Here is a 24,627-nt window from a genome sequence, read left to right as displayed (position 1 = left end):
TGTGTAGCCTGGTTCTGCTTGTTCACACTGCTGTCTTCTCCCGCAAAGCAGAACAAAGACCATTTGCACTCACGCCTTCCCTTCCTAAGGTTTAATGCAGACCCAGCAGGCAATGGAGGTTTCTGATGAGATGCTTGATGGTCCTGAAATCCTCATGTTTGTTCACCGGTTGAGGTGCCTTTCATCTGAAGTAGCCACTTCCCCTCTGCACAACGGGAGAGAAAAAAAAACAAGCATCAAGACATTTGAAAAGGAAGAGAGTGGAGTTAAATTGAAGACAGACGATGTTACTGTCTATTTTAGCCTTGCTTTTAAGGAAAGGGGGGCAGGAATTGGAACCAGAGAGCAGTGAGAACTAAGGCAGCTTTAGGGCTTGGCTTCTCTCCACCTCCTCTCTCATGTTATCTCTTGAGTTTTTCTGGCTGTCTGCTTAAGGTGACCAACTTTTTTACAGTGAAAAGGAGGACAAAAACAAATTGAAGAAAACAATATCATAAATAAAAGAAACGTTTTATTCATTGCAACAATAATACACTATAATATGATAAATGCATAATAAAACATTTGTAATAGCCCTGGCCGGGTGGCTCAGCGGTAGAGCGTCGGCCTGGCGTGCGGGGGACCCGGGTTCGATTCCCGGCCAGGGCACATAGGAGAAGCGCCCATTTGCTTCTCCACCCCCCACCCCCTCCTTCCTCTCTGTCTCTCTCTTCCCCTCCCGCAGCCAAGGCTCCATTGGAGCAAAGATGGCCCGGGCGCTGGGGATGGCTCCTTGGCCTCTGCCCCAGGCGCTAGAGTGGCTCTGGTCGCGATAGAGCGACACCCCGGAGGGGCAGAGCATCGCTCCCTGGTGGGCAGAGCGTCGCCCCCTGGTGGGCGTGCCGGGTGGATCCCGGTCGGGCGCATGTGGGAGTCTGTCTGACTGTCTCTCCCCGTTTCCGGCTTCAGAAAAAAAAAAAAAAAAAAAAAAACCAGAAAAAAAAAAAAAAACAAAAAAAACATTTGTAATATTTTATATTGTAGTTATGCTTACATGCCTATTAATTTTTAATAATAATTGTAAGAAAAAAGAACTCATTTAGATACAAATATGTGACATCACACGCAATGGATTGACTGCATCAATCGAATATGGACATTTACAGATTCGTCTTCCAATATCAGAAAGGAGGACATTTTCGAGGGAGGACGGAACTTACAAAAGGAGAACTGTCCTCCCTAAAGGAGGACGATTGGTCACTTATGTCTGCTCCATGTTTTGCTCTGTCAACCAGATTGCTCTGCTTCCCCATCGTGCCTGGTCCTCATCCCTCCAGCATGCACGTCTCCATCATGGCCTTTCCATCCAGCTCCCCTCAATATTGTGACCTTTTGTTCAGCTCCCATCATTACCTGCCGTAGTCTTTTGGTATATTCTAGTTTTTGTTCCTCAGAGAGGGAGTTGAATTAATCAGTTTATCTTACTGCAACAGGCCACATCGTGGGCTGCTGGACACCTAATATACTGGCTGCCCTTGGGTCATGTGCATATTTTGGGTCCCGTCATCTAAGGCTGGGTCGCAGAGTACAAAACATGGTACATGGTCCCTTAGAGGGGGATGTGGTGGGCAGACACCTTGGTTGCTATCTCAGGTCCACTGCCCAACATTCATTGAGTATTCACCTGTGTCAAGTACTGTGCTAGGTATCAGGCATGGTCAAAAGCCTTTCATTCATTTCCTATTTGTATAGTAAAGAGGGAGGGAAACAAAGGCCACAGCTAGAAGCAGATAGAAAACAGCAGGGAGCACATGGGCAAATAGTAGAGGTGTAGGGCTGAATAATCCATAACCATAACTTCTTTGAGTGTGAAAGTAAAAGATAAATAGGTCCTTAAAAAGGACTAAAACTCCTATTGAAAGCCTACGTCCAGGACTCAGTTAAAATTCCATCTCCTCCTGACTACTCCAGCCCCAGAGAACGCCTCTTCCCCAGTGATTTGTTCACATTTAAATAAGAGTCAGCCACTTTTTCTTTCCCTTCCTTTTATGTGAACATGTCTAATCATCTCAACCAGGCAGAAAACTCCTTGAGAGAAGGGGCCAGACCTTAGGTGCCTCGTCCCCATTATTCTCATAGCTGACATTCTGTGAGTTGAAGTAAAATGGATTCAGAATACTGGAATAAGTTCCTCTAACATGAGCCTTGGTGAATGATTGAGGTATGCTATGTCTTAAAATGCAGTCCAATCCCAGAACTTGGTCAGTAAAATATGCAGGTGTTTTAATGACACAAAACAAAATAGCAGTACTTGAAGAGCCCAGGAATATCGACTTTGAGGCGGTAATTTCTTGATTGAGTAAGGACACGGTGTAGAAAGTAGTTGCTACCAGGAGGGTGAGCTGCGATGCTGAAGGTGGCCTTTGCCCTGGGAGGCTCGGCACACCAGGCAGCTAGCTCCAAAGGAAGAAGTAGGAAAGACTGCAAGGAGCCCAGGGAAGCTCCCGGCCCCGCCCTCCTGGCTCCGGTGAAGGTGTGTGGAAGGGGGGGCAACTGGCTGCTTTTCTTACGACCTGCTTAAAAGGTCCATTTATGATCCAGGAGCTTTATCCAAGTATGTAATAGTTCTTTCCCTTCAGTTCACGTGTACTGTTCAGAAGTCTCCACTTAAGAATTTCAGATATATCAATACTAATTAGCGCATGTTATTGTTAGTAGAGTTAAATGTCAAGACTCATTTCCAATTATTGGCGTTATTATAGTTTTTCTGTGTTTCAACTCACTTTTTAAACAAAAAAGGCAGCCATGAAAACAAAACAAAGAATAAAGCTGGGCAAAGTGCTGAACAGTAGGAAATGCGGCGAGTTGGCCTGTGGAGTTCTTATAAAACTCAGTCTTTTAAATATGTATTTTATTGTCTCTAGCAACTTGACAAACTGAAACCATATTGAAAATGAACAACTGACTGAAATGAGCCAAAGCACGCCTCAGGCAACTCAGAGCTTCCACCTTTTGGGGTTAACTTCTGTCACTCCTAGCATTGTGGGAGGGTGATTCTAAATAACAGGGAAACAAAATCGTGAATTCTCCACGCAGAATGAGTCAGGAGAGAAGCCACACGCTCTTCAGGATTATGAAGCCTGTTGACGAAAGGGTTAGGAGGGGAGAGACGTGTTTTTGAATAAGGAGCTGCCAGTCGATGGTGGGGACAATCTTGGGCATCACTCTGGGTTTACTCTGCCCTTTTCCTTTTGTACTCTGCGCAGTCAGCATCTTGCCATATTATAACCCCGGGTTATAATTTTTCTATGCATTTAGTTGGATCCCCTGGCTACATCTGTGTCTTCATTGTGAAACGAGGAGGCATTACCATTCTCAGCAGGCCCAAAAACTGCGAGAGAAACCCTAACACACTGACCCCTATTAAACATTGCCTTCGTTTGTTAAAGAATCTTTACATTCTCATGCTTTCTTCCTACTCCTATACAAGGCTAGTAGAAAAGAAAGGAATATGTGTGATTTTAAGTGAGAAGATTTTTATATCAATCTTTATTAGGTGCCAGTCGTTTTAGAAACCATTACTTTCTTTGTGGGTCAGGAGGAGGAAGAGTGGGAAAATAGGAAGATCAGAACAAGCCGCCACTTTGCCCCTTTTATATCTCAAATACACAGGGAGTCCTGAATCCTGTGCATATCAGATTTTGCTTTTAGAAACACTTAGGAAGTGAAAACGGTGCCAGCAATGCGCCGAGGGCAGCGGCATCCCATTGCAGGGAGGTAGGCTGAAGACCTTAGACCAAACGGAGGACAAAAATATAAAATATAATCGGCATATATCAAAATGTATATGAAGCGATAAAATATCCCCTAATTTTTGTGAGCAGTGTAGCAATTTCATCACTGTCCCCTACTAAGGACTATCTAAGAAGTTTTACTGAAATTGTTTTCCATATAAATTTTAAACGTTCCAATACATAAAGCAGCAATGGATAGCGGCAGAGGCTCCCAGAGAGCACCGAGTGTGTGGAAGGGAAGCTGTTGGCTGGCCTGAGGGCACAGGATGAAGGGGAGGAAATAAATGCCGGCTGTGAGCCCCCACCTCGCAGAGCTGCCTTTGTTGCAGTGAGTGCGAAGCACATGCTTTGACTCTTCTTCGTTACTTTGGCTTTTTTTGACTAGTGCCGCATCTTATAAGTCACAGTCTAGCTTCTCCTGTGCGTATTTTTACTGCACAGAAGGTTTTCCAATTTGCAAGCATTTGCAGCACGGCTGGGCCTGGAGATAAAACAGAATGTGTATGTAGTACGGTATGTATTCAACTGATGCATGAGAGTCTTCCCACCATATGTGCAAAGTAGTGTTCTTTTCCCTCGAGGGGCCAGAACTGCCAGGGTACGTGACGTGAGGAAGTGGAGGAACCTCACACCTGACACTGGGCCTCTCCCACTCCGTAGAAGGAGACCCTTGTTTCTAGCAGCCACCTGCATTTTTGCCCCCACCCCCCTCTTAGCTCATTTGTCCACTCTCCTTTATACAGCCCTAACCTCATCCTTCTCCCTCAGGCCCATGGGGGTTGCCAGCCATTGTTGAGGTCAGCCTGGAGTCCAGGTTGCCCTCCCAGTAGGAGAGGAGAGGGGGTAATTAACACTTATGCTAATGAGGATGACAAGACCATGCTTAAAAACTCATCAGTTCCATTAATAACATGAGGGAAACCAGCTGATGTTTTCTCCTTTCCCTGAAATGTTTATTGTCCTTTATCTCATGCAAAGCATAGCATGCCAAGCCTTTTGCAGGAAAGTAATGGTGGTTTGGTCTTTGTAGTAAATTTTCCAGTGGAACGTCTTTCATGATAAGAAAAAAAAGTGATATAGAGGAATTGTATTTTTCACTGCCCTCTTTGAATCTGTCTTGAAATCCATTAACCTAAATAAATCCACCCAGAGGTTTTGTGGGTTAATTGTTTTTAACTTTGATGTCTGCTGCCTAAAATTTAAATGATCACCTCTTCTGGCTTTACTGAAAACTTAATGTTTGTTTGAAAGCATACAGTATTTCTGACCAAAAGAGATAAGTGGACACACAACTCAGACCCTTTTCTTGAGCTATTTCATTGGTGTTACATGGTGGTTACACCATTCTTTCATTCAAAATATGGGTAACAAGTAGTAGTCCCATTTCACAGATGGGAAACAAAGTCACAGGGCAATAACTTCCTTTCACCTGTCCTTTAACTTTCAGCCACCAGTCCAGAAGGCAGGGCTCCTCCACCCATAGGTTCTACAGCAGGGTGTGTCCAATAGACAGGGAGGGGTTGGTCTGTTTTTGATGACAGTCAAGTAAGTGTAATAACAGTGCTATTATAATCTATCTGTTGCAAATAAGTCATTATTTCAACTCTGTACATTGACTTCATTTATATTCTTTGCTGGCATTCTCCCCCAACACATTATTAACAAATATCCTTTGGGCCAATAGAAAGTGTGGTTTTTGTGTGTGTGTGTGCTTACATTTTTCATGAATGCTAAAGGGTTCACTGCTTTTTTTTTTTTCCAAGGTGAGAGGAGGGGAGATAGTGAGGCAGACCCCTGCATGTGCCCCGACCGGAATCCATCGGCAGCCCCATCTGGGACTGATGCACAAATCAACCAAGCTATCCTTAGCACCTGAGGCTGATCCTTGGACCAACTGAGCTATCCTTAGCATCTGGGGCCATGCTTGAACCAATAGAGCCACTGCATAATTATGGGTTGATTATATTAGCAGTTGATTAGAAATTCGCGTGCAGGTTGTCCTTGATTTACGACAGTCTCGACATGATATCTTGTGTTTACAATGCTCACTCCCATAAAAATTTTAAAAATTGAGGTGTGAGTGTTTTGGCTTATGCCATTAGCATCATACTTATGGACTACATGGGCAAACTAGTTTGGCTGCATGCAGCGGAAGAATATGCAGTAATGCGGCATATGAGTGAGGGAGTTGGTGTCCCCCAATGCGCTTACCTACGCCATTTTGGACTGTTAAAAGTACAAGTGTTCTGTTTGTGTTAGGTTAGGATGTGTTTCGACTTACATCAAAATTCGAGTTACATCACTTTGTCATGGGAGTGGAACTATGTTGTAACCCGAGGATCCCCTGTACTTCTAAAAAATGAAGAAAAATAAAAGCAGAGGTCAAAGATGCATACAGACAAACAAGAATGACATGACATATCAAAACTTCTGGGATGCAGCGAAAGCAGTAATAAGAGGGAAGTTTATATTATTATGGGTTTATATCAAGAAACAAGAGATCCCAAGTAAACAACCTAATATTACTTCTGAAAGAACTAGAAAAAGAACAAAGGCAACCCAATGTCAGAAGAAAGGAAATAGTAAAAAACTAGAGCAGAACTAAATGAAATAGAACCCCCCCCAAAAAAAAACTATAGTAAAAATCAATACAACAAAGTGCTACTTCTTTGAAAAGATCAACAAAATTGCCAAATGTCTGGCTAGACTCACTAAGGAAAAAAGAGAAATGGGTCATATAAACAAAATCTGAAATAAAAGAGGAGATTAAGGGGATGAATATAACATAGCAAGCAGTCTCCACAAATGCTGGGCTGGGTGATGTGGGTGAGAGCTGCTCAGCTAGTGTGGAAAGTCTCTTGATAGAGATACTGCTCATAAAATATAAGAAGAGATGAAGAGGTAAAAAGAAAACAAAATGATGCCTTATGTGCAGAGAGTAAAATGGGTTGTAGATGGCAGAAGAGACATAGACGTGATCATTAAGTATGGATATGTCCAGGCTGTGTAGAGTTAGGATCCTGATTAGTGGGCATGTTTCTGCATTTCTCAAAGCCCTCAAGCCTACACCAGCGTCTTCTGATTGGCACTTGCCTTTGGGTGAGAGGCATGCTCTGTAGTTGCACACAATTCAATTTTAATCAAGACTTTAATAGTAAGAAAAGACAGTGGGTCTCTGCTGACTTTCTGCCAGCTGAGTTTTTTTCTCTAAGAAAAGAAAGTAGGTTTGTGAAATGTAAATGACTGTCATCTATTGAGTACTTATTCAGTGCCAGGAATTATGTTGGACATGTGATAAATTATCTCATTTAATACTTTCAATAAATTTCTGAGCTCGTTGTTATACAACGCCCCTCCCCCCATTTTACTGGTGGTACCAGAAATCAAACTCAGCTCAGTATTGTTACCAAAAGGCCCTCTTCAACCCTTTCTACTAATATTCTCAACCAAGTGGCACATGGGGTGCTCGGTCTTTTAAGAATTGCCTTCACTGTTTCTCGTTTTTTACTTCCTCATAATTCTTGTCAGCTCACAAGAATATTTTCTACTCTTGCCTTTTGTGGTTTGCTTTTATTTACCTTTTAAAAATTATAATTATTTAGAAATATAAATTTTAAGTGAGATAAATGTATGATATTTGACACTCCAAATTGTATATGGTTAGATCTTGGCAAGGGATCATTTGCTTTATTGTTATCATTGAACTTAAAAAATTAAAATACATTGAATATGTGGGCTGAATACCATTCATTGTAGATGCTAGTTGTTTGATTGCCTACAAAATGCTGGGCACGTGGTAGATGCTCAATGAATGAATGAATGAATGATTAAGACCTAAGAAAAAAGTTATGCAACTGCCCTTGTCATTGCTCTTTGCTTTCTGTGGGTCCACAATGCCACACAGAATGGTTTGGTATAAATATAAAGTAGTAGAACTTACAGTTTATGGAATTGGGTAAAACACTTTTGTAATTCAAAGACAAAGTTTTTTCATTCCTTAAGCCAGTGGTTCTCAAACTTTTTGAAATCTGGGTGTATTTAAAATCCTTCAAATAATTGTAGGCACACTATATACAAATTTCTGAGAAATATGTTATAATAATTAAATCAAATATTAAAGAAAAAAGTTCAAGTGTTCAAGTGTGCTTTTATGGTAATTAAATGAAATAAATATGACAAAAATTTATTCTGACATTAAAAAACATTTTTTTTATTATTAATTTTTAGAGAGGAGAGAGAGTGAGAGAGAGAGAGAGAGAAGGGGGAGGGAGGAGCAGGAAGCATCAACTCCCATATGTGCCTTGACCAGGCAAGCCCAGGGTTTTGAACCAGCAACCTCAGCGTTTCCAGGTCGACGCTTTATCCACTGCGCCACCACAGGTCAGGCGAGTTATGCTTTTTAGAAGTTGTAAAAAAGAGGGATTAAAAAAGTTATCTTTTTATATATATAGATACATTCTTAGTAAGATTTAGTAAATTCGGCAGGACCCAGCGCGAATGTGTTTTTTCATTCTTGTGTTTATGAGAAACATGAGCCTGATATGTCCTAGCGATTTCTTCAATGTTTGGACATATATTTGAAAGGCAAACTCTCATTTCCTCATGAATACATTGAAGAATTCCTCTCTTTTTACTCTTAATTGTGTTGAGTGCAGAAAACCCCCACCATACGTATCATCTTAACTTTACACCAAACAAAGGATAGAAGAAACTTGCCTCCAGTCTTTCCGGGGAACATGGGGGCGGGTAGTGTAAACAATCCAGCACCACAGCTTAACAGCCTTTTGCAACCTAATCAGGCAAGTGAGGTGGGGGGTGAGCAGAGTGTCAGCTTACAGCCAATTCCCCACACCTCTGTCTCCCAAAAATCTATACTCCAAAAACCCTGTTGGTTTTTTAGTCCCCAACAGGCACATGTTTCTCTGGAATACCATAGGGTGCACCTGGAAATCTTCTAGGGTGCACCCTTTGAGAACCACTGCCTTAAGGCAAGAAATAAATAAAAATTTTTTTATCACACTAAGTTGCATGTAAACATTGCTTATTTTTGTAACTAAGGGAAGGCTAATATAAGTAATACTTATCGAATGATCATTCTTATTCCCCTTTCACAATTTTCCACATCAAACCATAACAGTTTTTTGTTCCATAATTAGACAAAAACCATGAGAAGAGTTCTGTGAATTTAGAATTCTTTGTTCTTGAAAACATGTTTCAGTTAATCTTGATACCCAAGAGAAAGTTCAGGCTCCCACTCTCACCCTAGAATCTCATAATCTTTCATTTGTAGGATGTGCAAATGGAACGGAAATATAAGAGTGATTTCAAAATAAGCAGGCCCTTAGTGAGAAGTCTGTCAGTTTCAGAGATGTATCCTTCCCCATCTCCACAGTTTCTCCTGCTGATGCTGGGAACTCCTTCAGCACACTCCTATTACGGTGTGTGCTCCCCATCCTCTCTCGCCTCCCATCCTTCCCTCTTCTCTGCCCCATACTTCAAGTGCAGAATACTTGGAAAGGCGATTGCCCTCCATCCTGGGGTTTAGGGTTTGAAACTGATCAGCTTTTTGCTGAATTCATGTTGCCTGTGTTGCCTTTGGCCTAGTAGACTGACCTCAGACCTTGACCCACAGGAAGGTCCTCACCTCCGTTTAGAGCACCTCCATTTGAGCTGTGTTGGGCATCAGTGCTTCACCAGGAAGAGGGGAGACCAGAGGCAAGATTTTCCTCACTCCTGCAAAGACCCACAGGGACAATGAACCAGGACTTCTCTGCCTACTAGCAACAGACACCATTTCTATTGCTCATTGTCAGCCGAGCTGCCTCTGTTAACTGTGTTGCTGGGGACGAGCCAGTGTGGTGTGGGGGCTGAGCCTGTGCCTGGTGTCGCGACACGTGTTCAGAGCTCAGCTTTGCCATTATAAGCTCTTTAACTTTGGACAAGTTACTTCACTTGTCTGCACTTCAGATTCCTTGCTGGCAAAAATGGAGGTGGTAATGATAATACAGACCTCATAAAGATTTGGAGAGCTTTAATGAGCTGAAGTCGACAAAATGCTTAGCATGGTGTCTGGCACAGCACAAACTTTAATCTTAATGTTACTGTCAAGGGGCTTCTATAGTGAGTTTTCTTTCTTCATGTGACAGCTCTGCGAAACAGTCACTGAGTTGGAAGTTTCTGGAAGTAGTGATAGTCTCTCCTATTGGGTCCAGTCTGTAGTCTGCAAGCCTCCTTCCAGTATGGCTCCCAGTTATCTCATATCTAGAACCACCCTAGCCAATGAGACACAGGGTACAGAGGAACTGGAATAGTTTGGGAGTTTTGGTAACCAGAAAAGTTGGATGAGGGAGAGAATGGAGCAAACAAAAGAGACTGGGCTGCTCACTGTGCAGGGAAAAACCATATCTTCTTGTTCCCAATTATACTAAAAAGAGAGATAATGTTGAAACTCAGGTCATTTTCTCTTTTGTTACCTGGGTTTTAATTCCAAAATACAGGGGTAGGAAAAAGTAGGTTTATAGTTGTGAATACACAGTTTATTCTTGTGTAATTATTTATTATTGTATTATTTATTACAAAAAAACTGTAAGCCTACTTTTGCCCACCCCTGTGTACCTGCTGGAGATGTAATAATAATAATGTGACAGAGGAGCAACTTTTCAATGAAGTTATCATCTGAAAATGGACCTTACTCTGACACTCAGCTGTTGGCTTTGGCAGACCCTTCTTTCAACACCAAATTCTGCTCGTGATTATGCCTTATTTAAACATGCCACAATTCCACCTTTTGTTACCTCCATTCATCATCTGCAGGATGGCTGGGATTTAAAATTTAGACTCTGGAGAGAGTCATTTGAGCAAAGGTGGTTATTTCTGATGCCCCTTTGCTGCTATCTTTGCATTTGGCTCCTCAGAGAGGCTAATTGGTCCTGGGTTTGGAAACAAGGCAATTTAAACTTTGTTCCTTTAAGCCTCTGTTAACAGGTTAGGTGGCACATGGATCGTAATTGAAGCTGTCAGGAAGACCATCCTGTTCAGCGTCACATCCCCACCTCAGACTCTGAAAGACCCAGGGGCAGAGTGAATGGATGAGTCTCCCTGGGTTTCTCCTTTGCCTGCTTCCCCTGGCATAAATCACAGCATTGCTCGACCTTGGTCAGGACTCTGTGTGGACAGTGCACAGTAACAGTCAGGATTTTACTCCTAGTCCTGGTCTTCATGTTTAGGCCAATTTTAGATCTCTATAAACATTGCATAATTCTTAGTTCTGTTTCTTGCAAAAGAAAAAAATCTTATTTTTAAGATAAATTGAATATGGGGCACCATTTTAGGATGTTGACTATAAAACTGTCCCAGGCAAAAGCAGTCACCCTCCTTTGGCAACTAGACTGGCGGACCAAAGTGACTGGTCTAAGGCTCCAGCAAGCTCCAGCTAGGCCAAGTGTACAGATCAAAGAGCCCCAGGCAGGGGAAGAGTCGAGGGTGAGGGTTCAGAGCTGGGAAAGGCGTGGAAGCAGGCTCCAGCCAGAGCTGCTAGAGAAGCAGTGACAAGGGTGCCGGGTGGTTACTGAAGGCATGTGAGGCATCTGCAAGCCCACTTTGTAGGTTATGGGCACCCAGGGGATGGGGTGGCCTGAGACGTAGCACGTGAACTGTCCAGAGAAGATGTAGACAACCTTGTTGTGTCTGGACTCTATTTATGGCATTCTGTAATTGCTAGTGGGAGTGGTGAACCTTTATTACAGATAAAAATTGTGACATCATGGTCTTTGACAGATATTGCAGCTAATTCACAATTTGTAGTCCTTAACCTCAGAGTTAAAAGCCAGTTCAAGGACACCACTTGTTTCGGTTTGTGACTAATAGCTATCCATGACTGTCGTTACTGGGGCATGCCTTTTGAGGGATTTCTTCCATAAGTAGTGTGAGGTGTGCACTGATTCATCCACATCCTCTCACATGTTTTCTGGTGTCCATCTCGCCTTTGCTGGGACCTGCATGTGAGTGACTGGAACACAGAGCAAACTAACTTTCCCAGGAGGACCATGACCTAAACTGCTAGAGTCATCTTCCCACCAACTGAGTTAGTTAGCCATTGACCTGGCCAGGGCTGCATTACTGTTGCTCTGTTTCATTATTCCCAGTGGTGGAGGGTGGTGTGGTATTGAGCAGAGGCTGGTAAACTAGCCTTTAGACCCACACACAACCCCGGTCTTGAAGAATCAACACTGTTCATGCCTGTTTCTCAGCTTGGCAAGTTCAGGGACTCAGTTTCACCAATTTGTCCAAGGGTCTCCACTGCTTTGATGAACTGACTCGTGTTAACCCAAGTCACAGTCGGCATTGAAATACCAGAGCGCCAGGACTAAATGAGATAAAACACACATGTCCTTTATCGTCTGTATAGCATCACTGAGGGGAATCAATAAAAAATCATAGGATAATATTGATAATGCTTTTAGAAATTCACAAAGGAAACTGTGATAAAGGATATGAATAGTTAAGTGTGAATTCTATAGGACATGTCTTTCTGAAATTTATGGGCTTAGGTATATGATCAGTGAGCCTAGGGTTATTTAATAAGAATCAGGTTAAAGAGGTTGGTTTGTTTAATGAATTAATTATATAAATTTTGAAGTGCCATCTCCCTTTGGCTGTGCCGGAGACCTACTGACTCATGCTTTCTCTGGCCTCTCTTGTCCTAGGCTCTTTGCAGACCACCCACCCCCTGCAGTAGCATTTATCATTACATACCCCCCTTTCTTAATTCCCTCGCTGTACTCAATCTCAGAATACTAAAACCAAGGAATTATGAAAATTTCCCTTAATTAATAATATATATATTTTAAATTAATGACAACAGTATTTCCAAGTTATTCCACACTTATTTTGTTTTTTTATTTTATTTTATTTTTCTTACCACTAGCAGAGAGATAGTAGATCGTCTGGGTTTAGAGTGAGGACTCTGGAAGCAGGCTGCCTGAGTTTGAATCCTGGTTCCACCGCTCGTTTGACGTGTGACTTTATGTCCACTACGCAATCTCTTTTCTCTGCTTCAGTTCCTCCATAGAGTCTCGAACCTACCTTATAAGTTTTTGTTTTTGTTTGGGTGTATGTATAGGTGTGTGTGTTACATGGGTTAACACATATGAAACATTTAAAACAGTGTCTTGTGTATACCTAAGACTGCAGGGATGTTAGGCATTACTATGAATTCCTGATACTATCCAGAGCAGTATCTTCATCTGATTCTGGCGTGTTTCCTATTCCCATCTGAGGTCGGGTTATTTTGGGGGAGACTTCCTGTGGACGGTAAATCTCCCCATAACGTCTGGATCCTTTCCTGGCCTTACGGATGGGGTCCTGGAGTCCCCTGGCAGCCCTTGCCTGTTTCATATTATCTCTAATTTCTGAGGGCCATCGTGAGGTCTTTACATAAAGACATGAGTCCAGCCCCTTCTGCAGTGATTTCAGAGAACAGGAATAAAAGGACCACCTGAAATGCCTAGATTAGGCCAATTATTTGAGCATTTTATAGGCGCTCACCAGTAGCAAAGTGGAATCATCTGTGTTTCCTTGCCTTTTGTTTCCCCTCACTAGTCCCTGGATAATAGATGCAAATGAACAGTAAAACAGCCAAGTGGCAAGCCGTGGGTGGAGGCAGGAGGTGGGAGAAGGCAGCAATGGATAGTAGCCTGGATAATCCATCACGGATCAAGGGGCCTGGGCTCAACCGAAGCTGCCTGGGGTGGGCTGGCGGCGTGTGTGGCGTCAGCAGGGATGAGAGGAGAACTGGGCTGCATGCTGCAGCTCCTGGACCTTACCTGGGGACCCTTTGAGCAAACAGTTCTTACCAAAGACACTCAGGTGACCTGACACAGAGCAGTGCAAGATAAATCCAGAAGGGTCACCTGTTTAATAAAGGAGAAAGAGATGAGAAAAAATGAAAAGTAAAACCAAGGATTTTCAGAACCACTTAGCAACTGCTCTGATGATTCTAGACACAGCTGGACTGTGCTGGGATGAGCATGATATATGTTGGTTGGTGAGGTGGCCGTATTTCAGGCTGATGTGGAATCTGCCACCGTAACTGTCAGGCAGTCCATTAGAGCCCCTGAGTAAGGGCGGCCATTAATCAGGCACCAGAGCAGCCCTGTGGCCTCACCCACTCTCAGCGCCTAGCGGCTCTGACCTGACATCGTTTAAGGAGATGCTCATGGAGGCCATAAACATGATTCGATTCCCATTATCTTCATGTTGCATATTTGTTACCGTTATTCTTTGAAGACTCCAAATTGGATATTAAAAATTTATGATATATATAAAGGTTTGCAGGGAGTGAAAAAATAGCTGCAGCCATTCAGTCCGTCTCATACATCAGAGATGTGTGAGCTGTCAGAGGAGCTGAGGAGGTGTGGAGAGCCCCTCGGCCTGCTGGGCAAGGAGGGTGGAGAAAGAACACCGTTGGGAAACAGCTCTCCCCTGGCACACGTGCAAAATGGACATTTAACTACATTTTGTTAAAAGAGCAGAGTAAAACAGCACTACTGCGGGAATCCATGTACAATCTTTGATGATGATGAAAGGGTGGACAAGAGACCCTAATGCAAAGATTATAGTGATGTGAATTGAGCAGATCCCTAGGTCCACAGATTCATGTCTCTGGGTGCCTGAGGTATCTCCAGACGAGGGGGCCCAGTGGCAGGGGGAGTCCTCTCTACCCAAGCTGCATGCACACACAGTCCTGTCCACGAGCTGTGCAACTCTGTGCGACCTCTTCAGTGACTTGAATATTTGCATAGAAACAACTCATATTTAAGAGGTATTCTTTGTAGAAGTAGGCAGTTCAGAATGGAAAGAAACAAAACCCCTGGTTTAAGGAAGAGCAAAGGATTAAATAATCCGGTTAGCATACATTTACAGCATTGTTTGTTATACAATGTATTCTGCTGAGCACGGGGGGCCTCATCCATAATGCATGGTCTCCGCCCTCAAGCAGGAGTCATAACCAAGATGAGTTACCCCTGAGGAGACCCAGGCTGACTTAAGCACTATAACTAGGTGAGCTACAGGGAGCAAGGTACCAGGTTGGTTAATCTAGGAATGGACTTTCGGTGATGAGACAAAAGTCAGAGGTTAGACTAACCTTTGTTAAGCAATGGTCAGTTTAGGTGGAAGGCAGAGGAAAGAAACATGTGGGACAAAAGGATTATTGGCCAGTATTTGAGTTGAGTACAAGATCTGCAGTGAGGCTAAGACCCTTGTGTCTAACCAAGTGGGAAGGACAGGTGTTGGGCAGAAATGCAGGGAGTAGTCAGTGAAAATCCAGGTGTGAGGTAGGTGTGATCAGAGAGCTCTGGCAGAGGCCTGCTAAGTCTCAGGTACGGAGAGAACTCCTGAGGTTCAGGGACAGAACACTTACCTTTGGGGACTGGAGTGCAAGGCAGAATGTCCAGTTGCTAGGGTTAAAGGCTAGGAACCCTTTCATTCACTCACCATTTATGAAGCCCATATAATATGCCAGGAACTGATGAGGCTCTAAAGATTTGCAGCTGAATAGAACACAGTTTCTATACTGATGGACCTCACAGATTGGTGGGAGAGGCAGCATAGATGGTCATAATACAGTGTGATGAATGGAATGGATCCAGACAGGGACAAAGGAGCACAGAGCCCAGGTTAGGACCAGGATGAAGAGGCCTTGAATGGCTTCCCAAAGGAGCTGCAGTCTGAACTCAGGCTTGAAAGATGAATAAGAGTTTTCCAGAAGTGGGGAAGAGAGGTGGAATCTGGTTTCACCCTGAGAAAATGAGGTAAAGGCAGAGGTGGATTAAGGTCAGTTGAGACCCTGGGCACAGAAGAAAATATCGGGCCCCTAACATTAGAAAAAGTGTAAAGTTGAGTTTTTTGCGGTGCCCTTCAGAAATTTGGGCCCAGGGCACGCGCCTATCACACCCACCATTAAACCCGCCTCTGGGTAAAGGACAGAGACTCAGTTGAAGTGAACTGGGACTGTAGTTATGAGGAGTTGGGCCACCAAGATGAGACTAACTAGGCAGTGACTCAAGTGGATGCGTAATCTGCAGGCCTCTGTGTTATTCCAGTGAACTTCACAGAGAGGCAGAGAAAATGAGCTGACCTTGTATCAAGTTCACAACACACTGAAAGGCTGCACTTATTTATAAAATATAATTTCCCCCTACAACTAGTCATCTCTAAACTTATTCCCACATTGTTGAGATGCACTATTTTTGATGTTCCCAAGTCTGGTAATGACAGCACATGTGTGAGCTGCCATGTGCTACATCTGCTGCAGCCTTGGAGAGCTAAGTCTGGAAGCTCTGCAGAGCTCTCTCCAGCTCTCCTTCCAGGCAGAACCTTTCTTGTTTCCAAAAGAGATTCTGGAATCACAACGACCCAGAGGTGTAAACTCCCATTCGTTGTAAGGAGGTGTGAACTCTGAAGCCTGATTACCTTTATACTTAAATGGCAACCTTTTCATTGAGTCAGAAACATCTCACTTTCCTGAAGTAGGTTGGTGGAGCTGTTTTTAGAAGGTTCCACATTTTTTAAAAAGTCTTGCAGAGGAGAAAGAATGTTGGTCTTGCTTGAATATGCACGCGGCACCAAGGCTTTGGTCCAAGGAGGAAATGAATTCCTTGCAAGAGAACTAAAGTTTGCTCTATGTAAGAATCAAAATTAAAAAGTGAACTAGTGAAGATTCACAGGGAAAAAAGGTGAATACAAAGTTTGTTTAAGCCAGAGATTTTTTGAAGCAGAGAGGCAATTAGTCTAAGTTTCTCACATAATCTAATATATTCAAATGCTAGCAACAACACAAGAATGGATGCATGGCTGTCAGCAAGACAGGGGAATTCCCTGGCTGTTTAATTGAAGGATTTAAATTTTTATTTCTATTTTATGGCAGAAGTAAAGGTGTCTTGGAATAATAGATCAAAAACGCACCTTTGGTCTGATAATCACGTTTGTAGTCAAATATAAAACAATAGTTTCCCATTTGTTTTTCCCCATGGTTGGCATAAATGTTGAACATACTAGTTAGAATAAGGCTATTGAGAATAAGACACATGGAGAGAGTTAGTTCATTATGATGTGTCTTGACATTCCTTCTGTCAGAACCAGTCATTCCAGAATAAAGTCAGACATCAACAGAGATCTCCGGGCCCCAGTGGATACAAGAGCTGGCAATGGGTGGTCTGTCCAAGACAGGCAATTAGGGAAGGCATCATCTGTAGAGAGCTTAAGAACGATAATAAAACCAGCTGAAAGTCAGTCTGCTTAATATTATTACCATGACCGGTGATTCCAAACATCTTCAGGGTTTAACCATCCCTCCCTGCAGGGGTTGTCAGCTCCCTCTGTCCATCCCTCACCTTGATATGCTATTGTCTGCCATCCAAAATGGGACAGATGTAGAATAAGACACTGGCTTCGATATATAAGAGGTTATAAAATGTTCTTAAATGATTCTTCATGTAGGGTAAGAAGTTCCTGTGGGTTTTGTCTGACACCGTCCCAGAGCTGCTGTGGAACGGCAATGGAGCCCAGGCCTACTGAGCACCTACTTGTGCACCAGGCAGAGGCTGGGACCCTGCCGCCGCCCTCCCCTCAGGAAGCCCCCAGTCCGGTGGAGGAGGCACAACTCACACCAGCCAGCGGAAGGGGCGAAGAGAGGGCAGAGTTGGGGATATTTGATGTGGTTAGAGAGGCTCAAGAAGACCTTTTAGGAAGTGTCTAGTAGTTCTTCTAAGATTATTTGTTACCCCAGAAACTAAAAATAAAGGAAGAGAATGTGTTGCCCACAAGTAGCTTGTCAAGTGTCACTCTGACACTTTAAAGTGAGAGCCACCTCAGGGGCCACAACCTTTATCCTCCTAGAGTTGCATAGCAGCGCACCTAGTGGGCCTGGGAGGTGGGTAGACAGTGTTCTGCCAACTCTGCCAAGAGCCCCCTCGCGATACCAGTAGGCACACGCTTTAGATCAGTGGTTCTCAGCTGCCACCAGAACATTAAAGTCACCTGAGAGCTTAAAAACAAAACAAAACAAAAAACAAAAACTCATGTCCAGGCCCAACCCTGGACCAGTTAAATTAGGATTTTGGAACGATGAGTGGGGAGCGGAAAGGTCGGGCACCAATATGTTAGAAGAGAAAATCACCCCAGATGATTCTAATATGCAGCCAGACTAGAGAACTACTGCCTTAGATGAATGCAATTATTCTAATTTAGTCTGGTAAGAATAGCTGAACATTTTGCCTTAAAAAAACCTTCAGAATGCAAAGGGCATCACTTGGGTGAGAGGGGTGTGAACTGGAGTGTGCACACCCCTGTGAGGGTGATGGCACGCGGTCTCCTCACCCCCTGCGCTTGCCATCCCTGGGAATTGTGGTGGAAACACAACACATGGTTGGAGGGCGGAGTTTCTCAGACTCTAGAATCAGGTTGTCCAGATGGTCACAGGCAGACCATCCCAGGTCCCTGGGCATTTGCTGCAGAGGCAAACACAGGTCTCAATAAAAAAGCAAGTTTTCGGCTTTCTCTGTCCACTTCCAGTCACCCGATTGCCCTCTTTTTTCTCTTCTGCTTTATTTGACCTCATAAATGATGAGGCTTTATATGAAATCTATAGCCCCCCTTGGAGGAAGCACAGTTAAGTCTTAGAATTTTCTTGTCCTTTAAAAACATAAAAAGCACTGTGAGCACCTTACATGTAAGTGAAATGAATGTAGCTTTCTCAGTAATGTCGAAATATCCCCAGGCATCTGGTGTGTATGAATGTGTATAGATAGTACATGCATAATAAACATATTTCACCTTATGAATATTTATACACAAGATACATATATATTGAATATAGATATACATATGTAAATAATAGCCCTTGTAAACTATATGCAGAGTGTGTTTCCAAGCATATGTATCAGAGTGCACCAGTAATATAATAAACCTCCCAGCAAGTTTAGCATAGTTTGAGTGGCATTTTCTACAGAGTTGTTTATGGTAGGGTCTAGCTATAATCCTTGTATGGGTTTTTTCCCATCACTTAAATGTTCGTTAAATACCAACTAAAAATAACACACTGGGCCTGACAGAGTAGAGAAAGATAAAGTGGATGCTGTCCCGGCCTTCAAAGGACCTGGACGTCACAGAGTGGCTTAAAGTTCAGTTGTGAAGAATCTAACATCATTCCTGCCCATTGGCGTCTTACTGCTTTCTTACAGCTGCCTTTTATTTACACACTCCACTTTAAAGCAGGTCCCTTTTAAGGCTATATTAACTTAAACCCTAATGGGGCTGCAGACAAGTACTGAAGCAGGGAGAAAAAAAAACACTGGTTTCAGCGCCTTGACAGCCATTGGACATGGACAACGCTTACACTTTTCTCTCTGTCACATATAATCCAATCTTACAACTGTGTTTTTATTTTACTCTGATTTGATGAGGGATACAAATAAAAGGCACTAAACCCCAGAGTTATTGATAAAGCTCAGAAATGAAATAAAAACAGACCAATCCCCCCACAAACTTGTTGAAACCCAAATATTACTGCCTATGACATTGCACTTCCAAATTGGATCCAGTTCCCACCCTGCAATAAGTAACAGAAAGCTTTATTAAAAACAAGCTATACGTTCTTGAACGTATCAAATATGGAACCCTTTCTGAAATGACAACCTCCCAGTGTAGGCGAGGAGCCCTGAGTGATACTTGTCAGCGGGCAGATTTCACTCCATTAGAGGAGAAACAATACATACATGCTGTCATCGCTGTACCCTGGACGTACGCTCATTGTTTCCTCTGCCTCAATCCATACATCACAACAGGTAGTTCTCAGCTGTTCCCTTGGTGTCAGACATACATTTTATCTAAAGAGACAGCAGACAGAACTACCTGCTGCTTCCTGTGCGGCTCTCCCTGTGTTTCTCTCCTTTTTCCTACCTCACTTGGGCTTTTTAAAATCAGCTGGCAGGGAGCCAGGAGCTCATCATTTTAATGCAGTGCAAAATGGAATATGCATAATTATATGCAAGCCATATGTGAGGGAGACAGCTCAGCTGTGGATTTCAGGAGGCCAGGAAAGAGAGAGCAGTTAGGGCTAAGATGAGATGTGAGCGGAGCAGAGTGCAAGTGTCACCCAAATGAATGATTTAATGAGTGTGCTGCAGACATGCCTCCTTTCACCTACCTCTCCCTTCTCTCCAACTCCAAACCAGAAACCGATGGAGATTAGAAAGAGAAGACTGTATGCAAGTGGTATTGCTGATGGGTTCTGTTAATGTCTCCATTTAAACTCCAGCTTTCTTAATTAACAGTGTAGATCAAAATAACCAGTAACTTTTAATGCAGCTTCTTAATTAAATCTATTTTTTAACTGCATTTGATTGAAGAATCATTGTTCTTACTAGATCATTGCTCCTTTCAGATTTTTATTTACAAACCGAGGGGAATCAGTTTATCTCTAATTACAATGCAAACTATAACTATGCAAATTGCTTTTCTTATGGCCTTGCTATTAGAATTTTTAAAAAGTGCTTTATCTAGAGATTGCTTAAGCATGCCAAAAAGTTTAAACACGTACGTATGTCATATAATCCTAAATGTGCAACCAAAGTCACCGGAAGACTTAAAGTGGTGGTAATTTCCAACAAAATTCTTTTGTTTTGGTTTGCTTAAAATTTAAAACATTAACTATTACACCACAATGAATTTGCACGGTCAAACTAAACTATGTAAAGAAAAACAAATCCCAAATTTTGATATCTAAAAGGCGTACTGCGTATTTAAACAAACTTCTTAATAATGTTGTTATTTCTGGATTCCCGTTTGTTTAATGATCTGAGCTGTTATGCTTTTAGCTTTTTTTTCTTCCATTATTTGTAAGTCCCTAAATAGGCCATTATATTTCCCTTCAGGCTAGAGATGAAGATGGACATGCTGAAACTTTTCCCCAGCAGCACTATGCTAAGGAAACTCCAAGGCTTGCCTTCAAGAATAACTGCGAACTACTTGTAAGAATAATATACTTACAACAAGTCTAGAATGTTACTTTAGCACAGTGAAAACAGTTTTTGAAAGGGTTTGTTCATTATTACATAATTTATGAAGTATTATAGTTTTTCTGTATATAGAGTTCTAAATGCTAATTCTGATATCACTGAATATTAATTATAAGATCTCAAATTGTTTGTAAGTCTTTTATATCTGATTATAGAGCTTGGATGACCTTGTCTTTATTAGCTTGTTTTGTATAGTAGTTTGTAAGCAGCCATTTGGAGAATGGCTAGTCAAGTTAAAAATATAGAGAAATACATATAGTTGATAACATGCAGCTTGGAAAAAAACAACAACCCACCTCCACCCCTCCTCCCATTTTCTAATTGCACACTATTTTAGGAGACAACGTGGTACTATTTTGTTCTGCTAGGAAAGATAGCAGAGTTGACACGCAGTACTCCCTTTAGAATTCAAGTATTCCTACACTCTCTTGCCAAACTCAATCAGGCACTTTCATCTGTCCTAAGTTGGAGAAGTCAAAGCAGCGATAGGATGCGGAGATGTTTACAAGTCGAGAGAGAGAGAGAGAGAGAGAGAGAGAGAGAGAGAGAGAGAGAGAGAGGATATCCGCTGTGACAGGGACTGTGTTCCAACGCAGGGTTAATGTGCTGTTCATGTTAGCATTTACAGCGAGACAAGATGAAAAGCAAGCAGGAATGCCTATTATATTTCTAGTAAATGAATCTGTTGGGACCTAATGTTCTTGATTAGCTTTTGAAAATGAGTGCCCCACAATGCATTTTCTGTTTACCTAAAGTAAACAGAGAATGAATTGTCATTTATTTAGAGATTCAAACATTGCTTTGGAAAATGAAGCTTTATGAGGGATCTAGCTCTGTTGTCCCTAAATGTTCCTTTCTTTTCAATTGCATTAAAGCAAAAACATTTGCTCCCACTAAATAGAAACACTGAAAGAGAATGAGGATGCTCAGTTGTTACACTTTGAGGTAGTCTCATTTCTGTTGCGTTTTTTGGCGGATTGCAGCGCACGCAGCTCTGCCAGGTCTTGGCATTAGGAAATCCCACATGTAACAGTGTTTGGACTTCGCTCTGATACCAAGTCTTTATTAAAAACAAAGTGTCCAAAGAGCAGCAGAAGAGAGAAGAATACAGTTTTTACCCATTCTAGCCGCAGCAGTTAGATGTTGACAGCAAGAAAGTTCCCCAGCTCCTCGGGGCGCGGCTACAATCCGCTTGCTTGCGTAGTCCCCTCCACCAGCCAGTCCATAGGCGGATTCACTGCTTGTAAATGCAGTTGTTCTCCTCCTGAAAGTTTAACTCACCTTATATTTTATTTTAGGACTCTTGAGTTTCCAGGCCTGTTAGTATTACTTATCAGGGGGGGAAACTCTTTTCATTTGGTTCCATTTTAATGTTTCACTCCACAGTTATGGTTATCCAGCCTAAGACCATAGGGGCTATTTAGGCTATGTCTTGGTATCAAAGTGACATGCCATATTTTATTTTATTTTTCCTATTTACTAGAAAACTGAATGCGCTTGAGTCTTGGTTGTGGTCAGTTCATGTGGGAGGAAGGAAAGCGTCTTCTGCAGCTATCTTTAGAGAAAATACATGCGTGATCCTTGCTGTGCTTTAACTATAAAACTGTGTTGGCAGTTGTTTTGAGAGATTGGTATAATCTTAGTTCTTCTAAGCCACTGCTAGAAATGTTTTACTTTGGTCAGCCTATGATAAAAGAAAAAGGAGAAGAAAGAGGAAAAAAAAAACATATAAACCTAATTCTCCAAGGAGAAATGTACTGTTTTTTTAGCTGCAAGAGGAGCGGTGGTGCTTGGCTGGCTGTGAAGCCCTGGGAAGCATGCTTCTCCCGGAAAGGCCCCTACCTGTTCATTACAGAGAGGAATAAGAAGTCCTTGGAGTTTTCTTAGTGCAGCTTAGAGCAAAATTTTAAAGAATTCACGAGAGAATATTGCAAACTTACTCCGAAGTGCTTTCTTAGCCTAAGGGTGGTTGTGCCATCTTACATGGCTCACTGCAGCAAGAGCAGTGGGGGGCTTACAAAGTGGGGGGGCCCGGGGGGCCCGATGGCTCTCCTGAGCAAGTACTGAGGGCACAGGGTATATCCAGACTCCCAGGTGATCAGGAGCTGATGGCTGGAAAACTAACCCCCTGGGCGATGGGTGCTGACGACAGAGAGGGCCCTGGCCAGGTCCCCTCCAACTTGATTATTGACTGCTGATTGTCTCTGTCCTCTACCCACACCCTCCAGCCACTGCTCCTCAGAAGAGGGAGGAGGAATATTAAGGAATCTAAACAAAAGCAAATTAAAATCGATGCCTGGAATATGCAGCCATTTGTCATCAGAAGGCACTGACAAAGGAGGACTGGCTGGTAGAAAAATCTACTGTGCACCTGTAGGTTTCCTGTGGGCTATTGATTTTTCCATTTAAGTCTCAAACTGTGATATGTGCCTCCACACTTATTGTACAACACATATGACTATTTAGTTTGGTGGCCAAGGTTCTTTGGTTGATGATTGGGCAGAAGCTCCTTTATGCTTTTTGTTAATTTTGAAAATACAAGGCCGTCAAGATGAATGACATGAGATAAAACCTGAGTACCATATGATAGATCACAAATCAGTGTGGCCCCATCTACCTCTTTACAGATTGGTGTTTACACACACACACACACACACACACACACACACACACACCAGGCCCCATCTACCTTTTTATAGATAGGTGTTTACACACACCCCAGGCCCCATCTGCCTCTTTATAGACAGGCATTTACACACACATACACACCAGGGTATTTTGCTGGCATATCAAAATTTATGACCAAGGCAAATAACTTTCAATAAAAGAAACTATGAAATTCACTTCACACTAACACCACAACATGACTATGGGAGCCCAGAAAAGGGACTATTTAGAGCCAGGCACAGGTGACTAGCCTTTGTCCCAGATTTCAACTGCATTGCTGGTCCCTTTACCATTATTACCTCATTCTTTTGGGACTGGTAGACCTTCCCATTGCCTCTGTTCAAATGCTCATGTCGATGGTGGGTGTGGGAGAAAGAGCTAGAGAGGAGAACCATAATCACATTGTGAGCTCACACCTTCTCATCAGTCAGTCCTCTCTCTGTTCTTGAAAGCCAGCTGGGAGCAAGGTCTTGCAGAATTATAGCATAAGCAGGGTCCCTGGAGGGAGAAGACCTGGAGCTAGAAGAAGAGGAATGTTGAAAGGGTTTTGGAGAATGAAGTGAAGCCAACTGAACCTATTCCCCAAGTGTGCTTGGGGCCAGTCCAGAGAACATCACTGCATTCAGGAAGAAGGTCAAGCGATAGTCAAAGAACAGCAGCGTGATGTAGTATCATTTGGTTGGGAAAAAAAGCAGGTTTAGGAAGTCCGAAGGGGGAAATAAGAAAAGAAATTCAAGGGGGGAATCAGCCTGTTTTCCTCAGTTCCAAATTCCCAAGTCATAATCTAGACATAAGTTTGACTTCCTTTGTCTTTTCCTAAGGCTGTTAGGGGTGGAGATTTTTGCAGAGGGAAAGGGAAGGAGCCCACAGTTTGGAGGCAAAATAAATACTGCATCGGGGAAGAGTTTTTTCTTGGTTATTTACAGGGCCGATGTAGGGAGTAATGAAAGCTATTTTAGTTTTGTGGCCCTCTGAACAGAAAAGGCAGGGAGGAGGGGCACTGAGGCCGCTCTGCAGACTGATTGGTTCATCTCATTTCCTTGTGCGGAGACAGGTGGATTACAGGAAGTGGACAGTCTTTCGTCAGAATTGCTAATACAGACCGGCTC

At 42.7% G+C, this 24,627-nt stretch overlaps 1 protein-coding gene across 2 annotated transcripts in view; it reads left to right on the top strand.

The window, feature by feature from the left end:
- Window positions 1-24,627, top strand: part of SOBP (sine oculis binding protein homolog) — a 172,368-nt gene that overhangs the window by 80,183 nt on the left and 67,558 nt on the right. Inside the window, exon 5 of one of the 2 annotated variants that reach the window (XM_066373541.1) lies at window positions 20,708-20,803. The exons of the other annotated variant lie outside the window; for it this stretch is intronic. Coding sequence (XP_066229638.1) covers window positions 20,708-20,803 — 96 coding nt within the window. The remainder of the gene's footprint in view (window positions 1-20,707; window positions 20,804-24,627) is intronic. 2 annotated transcript variants of the gene reach the window in all.

Source organism: Saccopteryx leptura, chromosome 3 (assembly GCF_036850995.1).
Source record: "Saccopteryx leptura isolate mSacLep1 chromosome 3, mSacLep1_pri_phased_curated, whole genome shotgun sequence".
NCBI classification, from domain to species: Eukaryota; Metazoa; Chordata; class Mammalia; order Chiroptera; family Emballonuridae; genus Saccopteryx; species Saccopteryx leptura.
The sequence above is the reverse complement of the archived record's forward strand: the minus strand, read 5'-3'. Positions and strand labels throughout refer to the sequence as shown.